This window comes from Sciurus vulgaris (genome assembly GCF_902686455.1).
Source record: "Sciurus vulgaris genome assembly, chromosome: 12".
Lineage (NCBI taxonomy): Eukaryota > Metazoa > Chordata > Mammalia > Rodentia > Sciuridae > Sciurus > Sciurus vulgaris.
In genome coordinates, this window is record NC_136473.1 from 100,303,586 (window position 1) to 100,316,872 (window position 13,287).

Sequence of the window (13,287 nt, forward strand, 5' to 3'; positions counted from 1 at the left end):
CATCCTGTTGCTATGTGTCTACCTAGATAATAGGCTCCTTGAGGGTGGCATCTCTCCATCCTCATCTGATCCAATATCTCCCACCCTGGAAGTGGGTGATACACAGCCCAATACTCAGTAACTGCTCTCTGAATGAACGAATGAATGTCTCCTAGTTAACACTAGTGTCAAAATCACAGCAGGAGTATGACTGTGGAGTTCATTCACTTATTCTAGCCTGTCACCTTTCATGTCAACCTGTCTCAGGAGGATCAGACACGTGTCAAACTAACAGCCAGCAATACCCCTCAGAGATCTCCTCTGGACCACGGATCTGGGCATGAATAATTTCTTTATTAAGACCAGCAGCCATTCTGTCTCAAATCCAGTCTGGAAAACATTTGGGGGCCACCTTCTAATATGTAATGGCAGGTTTCTCAGCACAGCTAAGTTTTAACACCAAAGGCCCATTTGTTAATCTACAGTCTGTTCCTTATGGCCAAGACCTAGGTCTTATTCACCTTTACATTTGCAACAATACCCTGTAAGATAGTAAGTATCCAAACCTCGTGACCCACATACACGACTCTTATAAATAGCTTTCGAGGAGACTAGAATTCTGAACTCTTTAAATTCAGACCTCATTCCCAGTATTTTGAATAGTTTCCTTCATTAGTTGATAATCTCCTTGTTTCATTCATCTTTGTAACCTAAGCATCTAGCCAGTCATCTTTTACATAGTAAAACATTCAATATATGTTTGCTTGAATGATACTGAATTGTTGAGCCCAGCCAGCAAATGAGACATCTGTCATTCTGTTTGTCATAGAAGCCGACCCATTCACTGAAGAGATGCAACCAAAAGAATCCCTCCACAATACTGACGGTTCACCCCTCTCCATCAGTTCTTAGGGTAAAAGGACCTCGACAGTGGTCTTGGCATCTTCAACCTTGTATGTACAAGGTCATGCAGCATATATGAAGACCAGCGTGTGCATAAAGGCATGGACAGATTAAAACTGCACACCAATCTATATGGTCAGGATGATACCTGAGTGACCCCTTGGCAGCCTTTCTCTCAGTTGCTACCCTGGTGTTGGTATCCCCAGTGGAAACCAGAATTAGGTTAGGTCTGGAATACTGACCTAACCAGAATTTGGCAAACTGTAACCTCTGGCCCGCCCTCTGCCTGTAACTCGTTGGAGATTAGCTTCTCTAAACTTCCCCTTTCACATCTCTAAATGAAGACACTGTCACACGTTGTCACGAGGAACAGATATGATCTTAGAAGCAAAGACGTTCTGAACACTGACATGCTTCACACACATGAGGTTCCCGTTGCTTCACCTGTGTGTATGTGTACGTAAGCGGTCCTTGGTCTGACTGCCGCTGTCCCCATTTGGAGGCAGCCCAACTGCTCCCTTCAGCCTACTTCCCTCTCCAGGAGCTCTGGGAGCAGTGGGTGGAGACACTGGAATAGCTCAGGGTCATTTTCTGTTTGTGTGAGCTTTCTGCCCTGTAGCCCCTGACAGCACTTCAGGATGTGCTTCTGCAGCCCTGGTTTGTTGCCATGGAGACAGGAAGCTCTGCTTCTCTTCAAGCCTAAGCTAATGGTTTTCATCAAATCCTATTTCCTCTGAGACAAGCAAAAATGCTACAATGCTTCCATCCATACTTCCTTTTTAAATATGAAGCCAACAAACACACACCTCAGTCTTCCTCCCACAAACGCCAGGGCCCATGGGACAGGGGCCTCAGTCATTTCCCCAGTGGGCTATGAGCCCCTGCCCCCTCCCACCAGGACTCTCTTCTTTACCAGGCACCAGGTGTGTCCCCCTTCCACTGCTCTGTCTTTCTGCTCTTGGAATAGCCTTGGCGTATAACATTCAGATTGCTTGCAGGACATAGGAAATCTGTTTCCTGAGGCTGAAACTTTCAAAGATATTTCCTAAGGGGCCTCAAAGTGCAAATCCCAACCAAAGACCAATTCTAAGGGGGAAGCCTCCATTCTTTCCAGAAGCATGAGAGAGAAAGCCCGTGGCTTCTGCACATAAGACCAGCTGCTGCTGAGCCCTCTGAAGATACCAGTGGAAACCGCCCCCCACACCAATGCTGGAGAGACGTGTGCAGCATCAGAATGTGAAAAAGAAACCAGGACAGAAACATTTCAGTCCCAGCCTATAAAGCCCCTATTGTTAACACTCCTTCAAATGTCAGAATGTATTCATACCAGCTGTTTCCAGCTGCAGTTGCTAGTTCCTAGGTTTCTCCAGAAGTGCTAAGAGGCATCTGCCATGGCAGTACCATGGCATCTCTCAACCTGAGGTAGCCGTCTCCCAGTCCCACAGCTGGCTTAAGTCAAACCTCCATGGCTGCTGTGCAGATGACAGCCACCTGGACCTAACAGGTGGAGGCCATGTGTATCAGTATTATCACAGGGCACAGGCAGCTCATGGGAGCTAAGGGCTACTCCATGCCAGACCAAGCTTTTGTGAGAGTGAGATATAGTTAGCCCATCTTACGGAGAAAGAAGCAGGCTCAGAGGAACTTGTCCAAGGGCACAGTGCAAATAAGTGGCTGCTTACCAGGTCAGGTGAATGTTACGCTAAAGGCCATGCTTCTTCCAGTGTACCACTCTTTCTACTTAGAGAAGATATAGGAAGGAAAAGAGGCAATTCCAACCAGAAGTCCACACAGTCAGACACAAGGCATTGTCTGATGAAACTGTTCTCTGTCCCATGTCCAGCTCTAGATGACACACCTTGAACCCATTCTGGAGTCTTGTCTGGAATGCCAATGACTTTAGCTAGCACAGCATCTACTTTTGTCTCTCCTCAAGTAGTAAGAGTCTGTCTGAATTTTCTAAACTGTTGACACACTTGGGAAATGAGTATGGATACGGATAAAGAACATCAGATTAAGGTCACACACCCTAGAGAGAATCCCTCAGAAGACAAAGAAGATGTCTGTGGCGAGACCTCTCCCATGGGTAGCCACTGAGTGGCAGACACAGGCTGTGTGGAGAGTTACCTAGAGCAGAGCTTGGGCACAACAAAGGATGTTAATAAATGCTGACTGAACAAATGTATACATAAGAAATTCCATTACATCTTAAGACTCCCCACTCAAGATACCTGCTACTGAGTACTTAATCCTTCCCAAAGTCTCCCGTGACTCTCCATAACCATTTCACAACCGCCATCACTGGATCTCAGCACTACTTAGTTGGACTAGTATGGTTATTTCTTTCTTGATCCTTCTGAATCTGATCTCTCCCAGGGCCAATCCTTCCCCTACTGATGCTCGATAAATGTCCTTATATCATCCCTTCATTCTATATTTTGTACAATATTTACTTTACAATTTTTAATTTCTATTTTTCTCAAAGTAATGAATGTAGAATTTTTAAAGTCACATCAATTTTGAAAGATTCATAATAAAAACAAAATAGCAGCCCACTGTCTCACCTCTCCCAACCCCTGAACCTCACTCCCCAGAGGTACCCCCTCTCTGCTCACCCGTTTCTTCTGGTATTCATTTCCAAATTTATAAATATTATACTTAAAACACTACCATTTCTTTATCTTCACATTTTAGAGACTTCTTAAAAGACATCCTCATAGTGGAACCTAAAATTTCAGTCTTTAACACCCTCTTTGCCTCCCCATACCCTGCCTCCTCCATCTGAATCAAGGCAATTACAGCACCACAAGGGACTAGCTCAAACTTCAGCTTGGACAATGGGGACCTGATTGACAGCTGCGCTGCACAGAGAACTTGCTCTGCTTGCATTTCTTTAGTGGTAACACTTCTATATTTTGTGAAATTAAATAGGGAGTTGTGTGTACAAATACATCCACACAGAGTACATATAATAGATTCACATGGCATGTGTATATACATGTTATATTCTAAAAAGTTTTGGTTTTGTCAAAACTATACACATACATATACGTATCTATCTGTACACACATGCATATACATATGCACATGTGTATATGTTACATTCACATCTGATAGGTCTCTAAAATTGCTACCTTTAAGAAAAAGTGAAATTAATATTCCATGATACATTGTATTCAAGTTTTATGGTTTTGTCAAAACAATATGCATATGTGCATATACATGCAAGCATATATGTGCACACATATACAATTATGAACACATGAATGCATACATGCAACACATATACAATTATGCACACATGCACACATATGTCCATGCATATAATTTTGACAAAATCATAAACTCTTGAATAAAACACATCAGTGAATATGTTAATTTCACTATTTTTCTTAAAGAGCATTTTTTGAGCCCAGTCATCCTATTCAAATCTGATCTTAATGCCCTCTAGACCACTGACAGCTATTGTTCCAGACTTCCCTTCACCATCATCATCCTGGGAATTGATACCCTTGCATCTCTCCTCTACTGAATCCCTTGTTTCTATGAGCATCATGTTTTTCTTAATTACTTTATTTTTATTAATTCCCATTGCCCAATAATTTCTTCAGAAAGGGTGAAAATATTGCTAATCAATCTTTCTGAATAATTGGAACTTTGGCTGGGTATAGAATTCATCTTAAAAGATTTTTTCTTCCTGAAAGCTTTAGAAAGTTCTATATTGGTTTTTAATTTTTAGTGTTGTCATTGAGGAGCCCAATGCCAGCCTGAGTCTTAACAGTTGGTAGGTAACTTTTACCCTCTTCCAATTGCTGGAAGCTTTCTGAATGTTCTTTACCCTGATGTTTTGAATTTTATGATGATTCACCTTGGCGTGTTGTCTTTTAATTAGCTGTGCTGAGTATTCAGAGGACACTCTTATGGTTAATTAATAAATCCACTTTCTATCACCCTACCATAAAACTATTATCACAATATATTCAATGCATACTTTTGATTTGAATATACTCTTGTAAACTGTGTATGTTTTGTGTGCATGTACTTTTATTTGTGTAAATGATATTATAATCACCTGGGCTTGTTTTCACTGAACTCTATTCTTGCACACCCTATGTTCCATGTATGCTTGGTATCTGTTGCTCCTAACTGCTATGCTGTATGCCATGTATGCATCCAACACTTTACCTCTTTAGTTTCCTGTTATGGATACCCAGGTTGCCTCCCACCCCCTATTGCCAAGGAACCATGCTGGAAAGAGCATCATTTGCACATGTCTCGGCAGACCTTTTAATCTGGCACCATTAGTCTTGATTCTGGGAACATTTCTCATATTTTTCTGTTAATTTCTTTCTTCCCATTTCACTGTTCTCTTGATGGAGCTCATATTTAAATTTTGGACCAACCCTCTTTTTCTTTCTTTTGCTTTCTATGTGATGGCCTCAACTTCGTGTCCCAACCCTTTACTATAGTTTCATCTTTATGGCATTTTTACATTAGTTGCACATCATTTACATTCTACATTCATTTCCCAGAGAGTTTAACCTTGAAGTTTTTGAAATAACCTGTTATTTTGTAGATGAAATTCTTTCTATTCCCTGATATCAAGTACGGCTTTTTAAAAGTTGTCTTCTACTCTTTGCATTGTTTATATTCCCTTGAGTTCCTTTTTTCTACTTATTATTTCATTTTGGAGCTCTTGCATTGGGCCTTTTCCTCAATGCTGATGCTCCCTAGCTGTGTGCTCAGATCAAAGAGTAAGGCACGAAAAGCTTATTGGAAACTAAATGGCTGGGACTTCTGGAGTGACAAATGTAGTGGGTTGAATGGAGACCCAAAAATCAATGTTCATGTCCAACTTCCTGGAACTCCTGGATGTTGCCTTATTTAGATGGAGAGTCTTTGTGGATACAGTTAAGGATGTTCAGATGAAAAGATCACCCTGGATTACCCAGTGATCCTACATCCAAAGACAAGCATTGTATAAGAGCGAGGCAGAGGAAGATCATGCAGACACGGGGGAGGAGAGGCAGTGTAGCCACACAGCAAAGCTGCAGTGATGTGGCTCCAAGTCAGGGAATGCCAGAAGCTTGGAGTAGAAGGAAATAAATTCTCCCCTCAAGTCCCTGGAAGGACCATGCCCCTGACAGGTTTTGGGCTTCTAGCCTCCAGAACTGAGAGAGAATAACATCTCACAGTTTTAAGCTACCTGGTTTGTGGTGATTTGTTGCAGCAGCCATAGGAGATGTACCCAGCTCATGGAAAGTGTTGGGGTGGGAACCTGTTTCTCTGGTCTCCCTCAAATATCAGAATAGACAGATCTATTCTCTTAAAACACTTGACATGCAGAACTTAGAAGAATCCTCTAAATTCCTACCAGAGGGCTGCATTTCTGAGAAAGCAGAAGTGGGCTGGGGTACTGACATTCAGTTTGTGAACTTCCATTTAGCCCTGTCTTCATTTATGTCAACCCCAACCTTGGATGCACCCTGTGGTACTACCCCAAGCTGCTCTGATTCAATCTGCTACAGAGATTAGGCATCCTAACTTGCACAGCAGTGGGTGTTGTGTGGGGCAGATACTTGTCGGCCCTCTCTGGAGACAGATCTAAAGTAGAGAGGGGACCAAGGACTTTCAATCAAACCTCTTGTATCTAGCACCACACACACCCCATCAGGGTTACCTGGAAGAAGATAACCAACTACCTCTAATTCTTGAGCCTTTCTTGGGTCCTCAACAGCAATCAGTTTGTTTTTTTATTGGCATTTCCCATAGTAGGCAATTAAACCTCAGCTTTCCAGCTACTCCACCAGTTACCATTCACTCCCTAGCTTCAACAATGATCACACATCTCTCATTCGCTGTAAATTCCTCTTGTTCGCTTTGTCCTTGTGCACCTCTTACCATGGATTTCCTGGGTTGGTGGAGTTTCAAGGAATGACCAACCTGGTTTGGTGTGCCATGCTCACCTTGAAACACCATCTTATAGTCATTTGCAGAACTTAATGCAGCTCTGACAAAAAATTCAGTCCAGTTTTTGCTCAGTAAAATATAAGGCCATCTAACACATTCCTTGGTCTTAACATAAAGATGTCATGCTGTGGATTTCAACCCTCTAGGACATGTCCCAGTTCTTCATCTTTGTTTAAGGTATGGTATTCCCATTCCTGGGATACTCATGCCCACATATTCTGTTATCCTAGGAGGTATTTTGTATCCTGAAAAATCCCATTCCTTCCTGAATCCAACCCCAATGACATCTGATGGTATAGATTTGTCCCTTCCCCCAAACAAGTAATCATATCCAATGTTACTAAAAGATCTCCCCTTTCAGTTGCAAGCATTTTTGTGTCATCTCAGCAAAACATGCTTCTGAAGCAGAGTCAGGAGAGGGGGGACCATACCTTGTACTTTATGCACTCCTTGCAATATGTACCACAGTATTGGACATTGAGTACTTGCAAATTGATATAAGTGAATTCAAGTCACAATTGTGGGATTTGATGTCCAGTACACTGCAGAGTAAGAACCCTTTGAGGATAAAACCTGCATCTTTTCAATTTTGTATTCCTGACAATCAGCACACTATTTGACATAGAATTACCAAGTAAAAAGATGGATGGATAAATGAACCTTCACGAATTACCATGTTCAGTATTGTACCTCACGCAAAGATTTTTTTTAACTCCTAAGAATAATAAAGATGATTAGAACGATGGTTCAGTAGCACATTTCCAGCATCTAGAACAGCAGTTGGCACAAAGGGACTGCTCAGCAAGTATCTTCCAAATGAAGGTTAAATGAATGAATCTGTCATGAGTCAGGAGGCATTAGTTTCTAGTTAGAAAAAAAAAGAGAGAGAAACATCTGGCTTACCCAGAAAGTACTCCCAGGACTAGGTTGAGGACAAAGAAGGATCCAATGATGATGAGGGGGATGAAGTACAGCCAATTCCAGGTGGCTCCTAAGGCATCATTGGTCTGAAAGAAAGGGGAAAAAAAATGGTTCCTTAATACTTCAGGCCATCTGTCAGAAGCTAGGCCAATATTCCTACAGCTTCATACACAGGATGATGTGTCAGACAGTGCAGCAGGCACACACTGCCTCATGCACTCCAACCTGGCTTTACCATCAGTTGACCCATCCTCTGTCATGCACATAGTGGGGACACTGCACCAGCAGCCCATAACATCCTGCTGGGAACATTCCAACACCTTCACTTAACATGAGAAAATGGATTGCAGAGAAGTCAAATTCCTTTCCAAGGTCATGCAAATACTAACTGGTATTATGGTGCTGGGTGACATGAGCTCTAAGTCTTTGTACTCTACATGGAACAAATTCTCCAAAAGACAAAGGTAGGCTAAGCCCATCACTATTCTGTGAATGCTGGCAAAGATAGCTAAGAAAACATTAGGGTCATCCACATCTTGCTCAGCCCCGGACCTCGGCTCCGACTCTCCTTCTCCTGCCATAGGGTAGAGCTGGTCCAGTCCTGGCCCCCAGTGAGGTTCTGGGTGGAACAAGGAATAAACTAGAAGAAAAGAGATCATTTTCTCTTTCTCTCCCTCTCTGTTTCATTCTCTCTCTCATACTAACACACAGGGAAGTGAAAAAAATGCATCGAAATTTATATTTTGTATACTTGTATCATAAATTGGAATAAAAGCCCCTGAACGACTGAGAATTGATGAAGAGTTATACCAAACATCTGGCCAAAAGCAGTGACCATTGACAGGACATTGCATTTGTTGGCAGGATGTTTTATTAGACCCTTGAACTCCAGCATGGGGTATATTGAAAAGTCCTTTCCAAACAGGTACCTATCAACAAAGACTCTTCTTGGCCTTTGTCCCAATTCCCACTCACCAAGTCTTCCCAAATGGTCTTCCTGAGATGCATTTAACATGTGCAGAGTTTTGAAATCACCACCCAACTCCCAACTCCTCACACACAAAATTTAATACCCATTTGAAAATCCGCATATATTTCATTCCCAATTCATTGGGGGAATCAAAGCCATTACCATCAAAACTCACATCCTACTTTAGTGAAATTAAGACTAGGACTCAAAATCAAACATTAAAACACTTTCTGAACTGGATGGAACAAAGACAATGACCTCGCATTTTCAGTGGCTAAGATCTGTCTCTTTGGTTTGACTAGATGTAATCAGCTCAATACAAGCAGAAAGACATGGGCCAGATCCTCAAAAGAAAATAGTTCCCGATTGTCAGAAGAGACAGAACTAGATACCAAGAGCCATGAGGGTTTTATTTTTTGGGGGGGAGGGGAGGAGTGGACTGGGGATTGAATTCAGGGGCACTTGACCACTGAGCCATATCCCCAGCACTTTTTTGTGTTTTATTTAGAGACAGGGTCTGAATTGCTTAGCACCTCGCTTTTGCAGAGGCTGGCTTTGAACTCAGGAACCCTCCCATCTCAGCCTCCCAAGTCACTGGGATTACAAGCGTGCGCCACAACACCCGGCTCCATTTTTGGTTTTAGTTTTGTTTTGTTTTAGTTGTCAATGGGTCTTTTTATTCTATTTATTTATATGTGTGCTGAGGATCAAACACAGGGCCTCACACATGCCAGACAAGTGCTCTACCACTAAGCCAGAACCCCAGTCCTTCCATGAGGGGTTTTAATGGACATGGGAACCTGGTTTTTCTGAGATAGCTGGAACATTGGCCTATGAGCAGAAAAATGAATTGAACGATCCTTGCATAGCTAGCTCCGTCTGTATTCATGATCATAGATCAGACATTTTATAAATACTGGTTAGTTCCAATATTTCACCAGGGGACTCCAGATTAATAGGTTTCATTCACTCTGGTTTAGGCAACCCTCTTCTTAGTGTTCATTTGGCAGCAAAGACTGAGTCTATACCTAGCACCCATCTCGAGGCTCAACTACTCATAAATATTACTCCATATCAGCAATGATGAAAAATGACAATGATGAAATTGTGACTAGAAGTCATCTCTGGTCTCAGAGGTCACAGTCATGGTCTGAGGCTAGCTCACGGCAACCTCACTGGGGTGACTATTTGCAAGGGCTGCTGTGGAGAGAAGTCTGTCCAAGATGGTGTTCTTTTCATTGCTATCATCTAAAAGATATCAGTGTGTGCTATGGAAAATGGGCTTCAGTAACCATGGATTATATATGCCTCTCAGTCAGTGAGAGGATCAGCAAAAAAGGGAACAAGGTTTACTTTGTTATGCCATTTCATAAACTTCCTTGATTTTAGAACCTTCTTTTCCAAAGAAAGTCTATTAATGCATTGGGAAACACAATGTTTAAAATATAGGGATGAACGGACTCCCCTTATTGGCCCACAGTCTGGAATGTGCCTCCCAAATCTTCTAGAAAAATGTTGATGACCAATAAGTTCTTTTAAAGTCAGTGTTTTGTGAGTATGTTTTGGGTCTGCTTTAACTCATGTCAAGGCAGACACCTTAGCTATTTACTCAGGTTTCTGTCAGGCACCTGACAAAAGGTTTGGCATACTCAGATGCCCAGTTGGTCAATAAATGGCCACATTTCTAATAAGATGATTCTCTTGTTAAAAATAAATCCATGCAAATTCATTCTGATACACCCTGTCCAGCAGCGGAATTCTCCTGAACTGCTACAGATGCCACGCACCAAAGCCCTGGGGCCTCCTGGATGAAAAAAGAGGAGGAATGGGAAGAGGAAGAAAAAGAAGAGTCCGGAAGACACCAGCTCCAGCAGCGCCATGCCCTGGGGTTATTAAAGATGACTGACAGCTTAAAGGTTCCTGCGGAGAAAGCAGCTTGACAGCTTCCCTAGATTATTCACAAACCTTTTAATAGACTTGCCGCACCCTCTCCACACCCAGCTCCCTCCCTCCGCTCTCCTCTCACTTCTTCCCCAACAGGTGGCTTCCCCTCCCCTCACGTGCCTCTCCATGGATTAGTGACACATCCCAGGGGACATCCCTCAGCAGCAAGTGGGCAAGCCAAGAACTTGTGTTTCCCTCCTCCAAAATGGCGGGGTTCATTCTGAAGCTAATGAGGGCTTCCATCTCCTTCTGATTCATCATTATTAAAATCTTAAATCTGTCCAGTGTAGGAGAGATATGGACCCAAGTGTCTTTTGAGAGTAAAAAAAGAAGCAATCCACCACTCTGAAGGCAGCAAGTGTCCTGATACCATGCAAAGTGGGAGTGAGTTGCTATTGGCACCATGGCAGAGTCGTGGCTGTTGTCTCTGGGGGTATCCACGTGCATCTGTCTCAGCGCAGGAGGGGAGCAGCACCTGGGTGAGAGGGACACGCTCCCTTTCATTCTCTCCACTGCTTGAGTTACAAGGCTCACAAGCCTCTTTGGCATAGGATCCCTGTATTTTATTCTCCCCTGCAACTCTTCCATCAGGAACATGGGGTAGCCATGCCGAGGACTCCAAGATGCTCAGTCAGGAGACAGTTTCCAAACCACGTTCTGTTGGACTCTGGTCCCAGAGAGTCTCACAGGGGAACCTTTACCACTCAGAGCTCTATTGCAGAATTGCTAAGTGTAAAGCAGGCCCCTCCCTACAAAGAACGCTGGCCCAGAGAGCGCCAGCCACCTACCACACCATGCATGGAGCACCAACTGCAAGGGTGAACTTTGGATTGAGGGATGGTGAAGCATAGTCTTGGGGTATGTCTGTCAGGGTGTCCCAGAGAAGAGTGATCTGTGGGTCAGGGTACTCAGTGGGGAAGGCCTACTCTCAACAGGGACACGATCCCTCTAGTTGGCTGGGGCTCAGATGGAAAATGAAAAGGAACCTTGTGTACTTGTCTGCTTCTGTGCACACTCAGGCCCCTCCTGAACCCCTTGGAGTAGGACTTCCCATTCCTCCTACCTTTGGACATCAGAACCCCAGGTCTGAACTGAACTTGAACTCTGTACCAGTTGCCTGCCAAGGATGCTTGGGCCCTTCACACTCACTGTTCCACTGCCTGGGTCTGATCAACAGAGACTTTGGATAGATGCTTTGATGAGATGAATGGCCTGACCTTTCTGGTAGCAGAGGGTGACCACTCCTACCATCTCCCCACCTGCACTCTATTCATAATTGCTGAAGCCAAAGATCTGTCCTTGAAATGGAGCCTGAGGCCAGCAGTTCTTAGTCAGAAGCTATTGTGCATCCCCACCCCAGTCTGACATTTGGAAATTCTAGATTCACTTTTGGTAGTCACAGCTGGTGGAAGGATCTTGCTGACATCTACTGGGTAGGGGCCAGAGATGTAGCTACTAATGCCCAGCACAGGGCAGCCCCGTGACAAAGAATTATCTGGTCCCCAGTGGAAGCTGTACTGTAGTTGAAGAAACCCTGCTGTAGGCTTGCTTGGTTCTCCAGCAGGCCCTGCCGCCAACCTGGAAAGCAGCTGTGCCCCAGAGACCCCTTGTCTCTAAACGGACCTCAGGGTCCTGCTTGGTCATGGGCCATTCCTCCTCACCAGTCAGAACTGCTGTGTGAAGAGGGTACTCATCTGAGGGGCCCTTCAGTACATTTAACTGTGGAACCCAGTTAGAGACCTATTTCCAAAAATGGGGGTCTGGTCCTGCCTGTACAAACTCAGGACAGGATTCCCAAGGGCCCCTTCCTTGTTCTCTCCATCCCCATCTTTCTCTCCAGTCTTGCTCCTCCCACCCCACCCCCAAAGATTAATGTGATAATTGCCATGTGTGCCTGTTTACGCAGGGAGTGGGTGAGTGCACACCCTCCATCAGGCAGGTTCCCAAAGAAACGCATTCCCACGATGTCAGGGCTGGTACCCGCAGAGCACTCCTGTGCAGGTGGGCTGCCACCCCCGAACTGCTTTCTGTCTGTCATCAGCCTCCTGTGAACATGTGCATGTGTGTGTCACTCAGGGAAGCGGCAGAAGAGAAGGAGGGAGTGCAGCCAGCCTGCCAGTCTGGGGGAAGGTATTGTGGATGGGAGGGGCATAAGGACCTAAAAAAGAGGACATTGACCCAAAGTACGTCTCGGTAATACCTGACACGTAGGCATGTTAGGGTGCTTCCGAGAGGCAGAACCCGTAGGACACGTGAGAAGGGATTTGTCAGAAGAATTGGTGCACACAATCACCAAGGCTGAGAAATTTCACAAGAGCCATCTGTATATTGGGTGTTTTAGTAAACATTTGTCACTTTGACCAACAGACCCAACAAAAACAACATAGGAGGAAAGGTTCATTTAGGGCTCATGATTTCAGAGGTCTCAGTCCATAGTTGGCTGACTCCATTGCTCTGGGCCCAAGGTAAGGCAGAACATCATGGTGGAAAGGAGTCAAGGGGGAGAGCAGCTCAGAACTTGACCGTCAGAAAGCAGAGAACTGTCCTCACCACAGACAAAACGAACCTCAAAGGCATGTACCAGTGACCCCACTTCCTCT

General features: G+C 44.1%; 1 protein-coding gene across 4 annotated transcripts in view; it reads right to left on the bottom strand.

Moving 5' to 3' along the window:
* The window catches only part of CACNA1E (calcium voltage-gated channel subunit alpha1 E), a 439,155-nt gene that overhangs the window by 135,088 nt on the left and 290,780 nt on the right, over window positions 1-13,287 (bottom strand). For all 4 annotated transcript variants that reach the window (XM_079106943.1, XM_079106942.1, XM_079106940.1 and 1 more), the window contains one exon: window positions 7,756-7,859. In XM_079106943.1, the coding sequence (XP_078963069.1) occupies window positions 7,756-7,859 (104 nt within the window). The remainder of the gene's footprint in view (window positions 1-7,755; window positions 7,860-13,287) is intronic.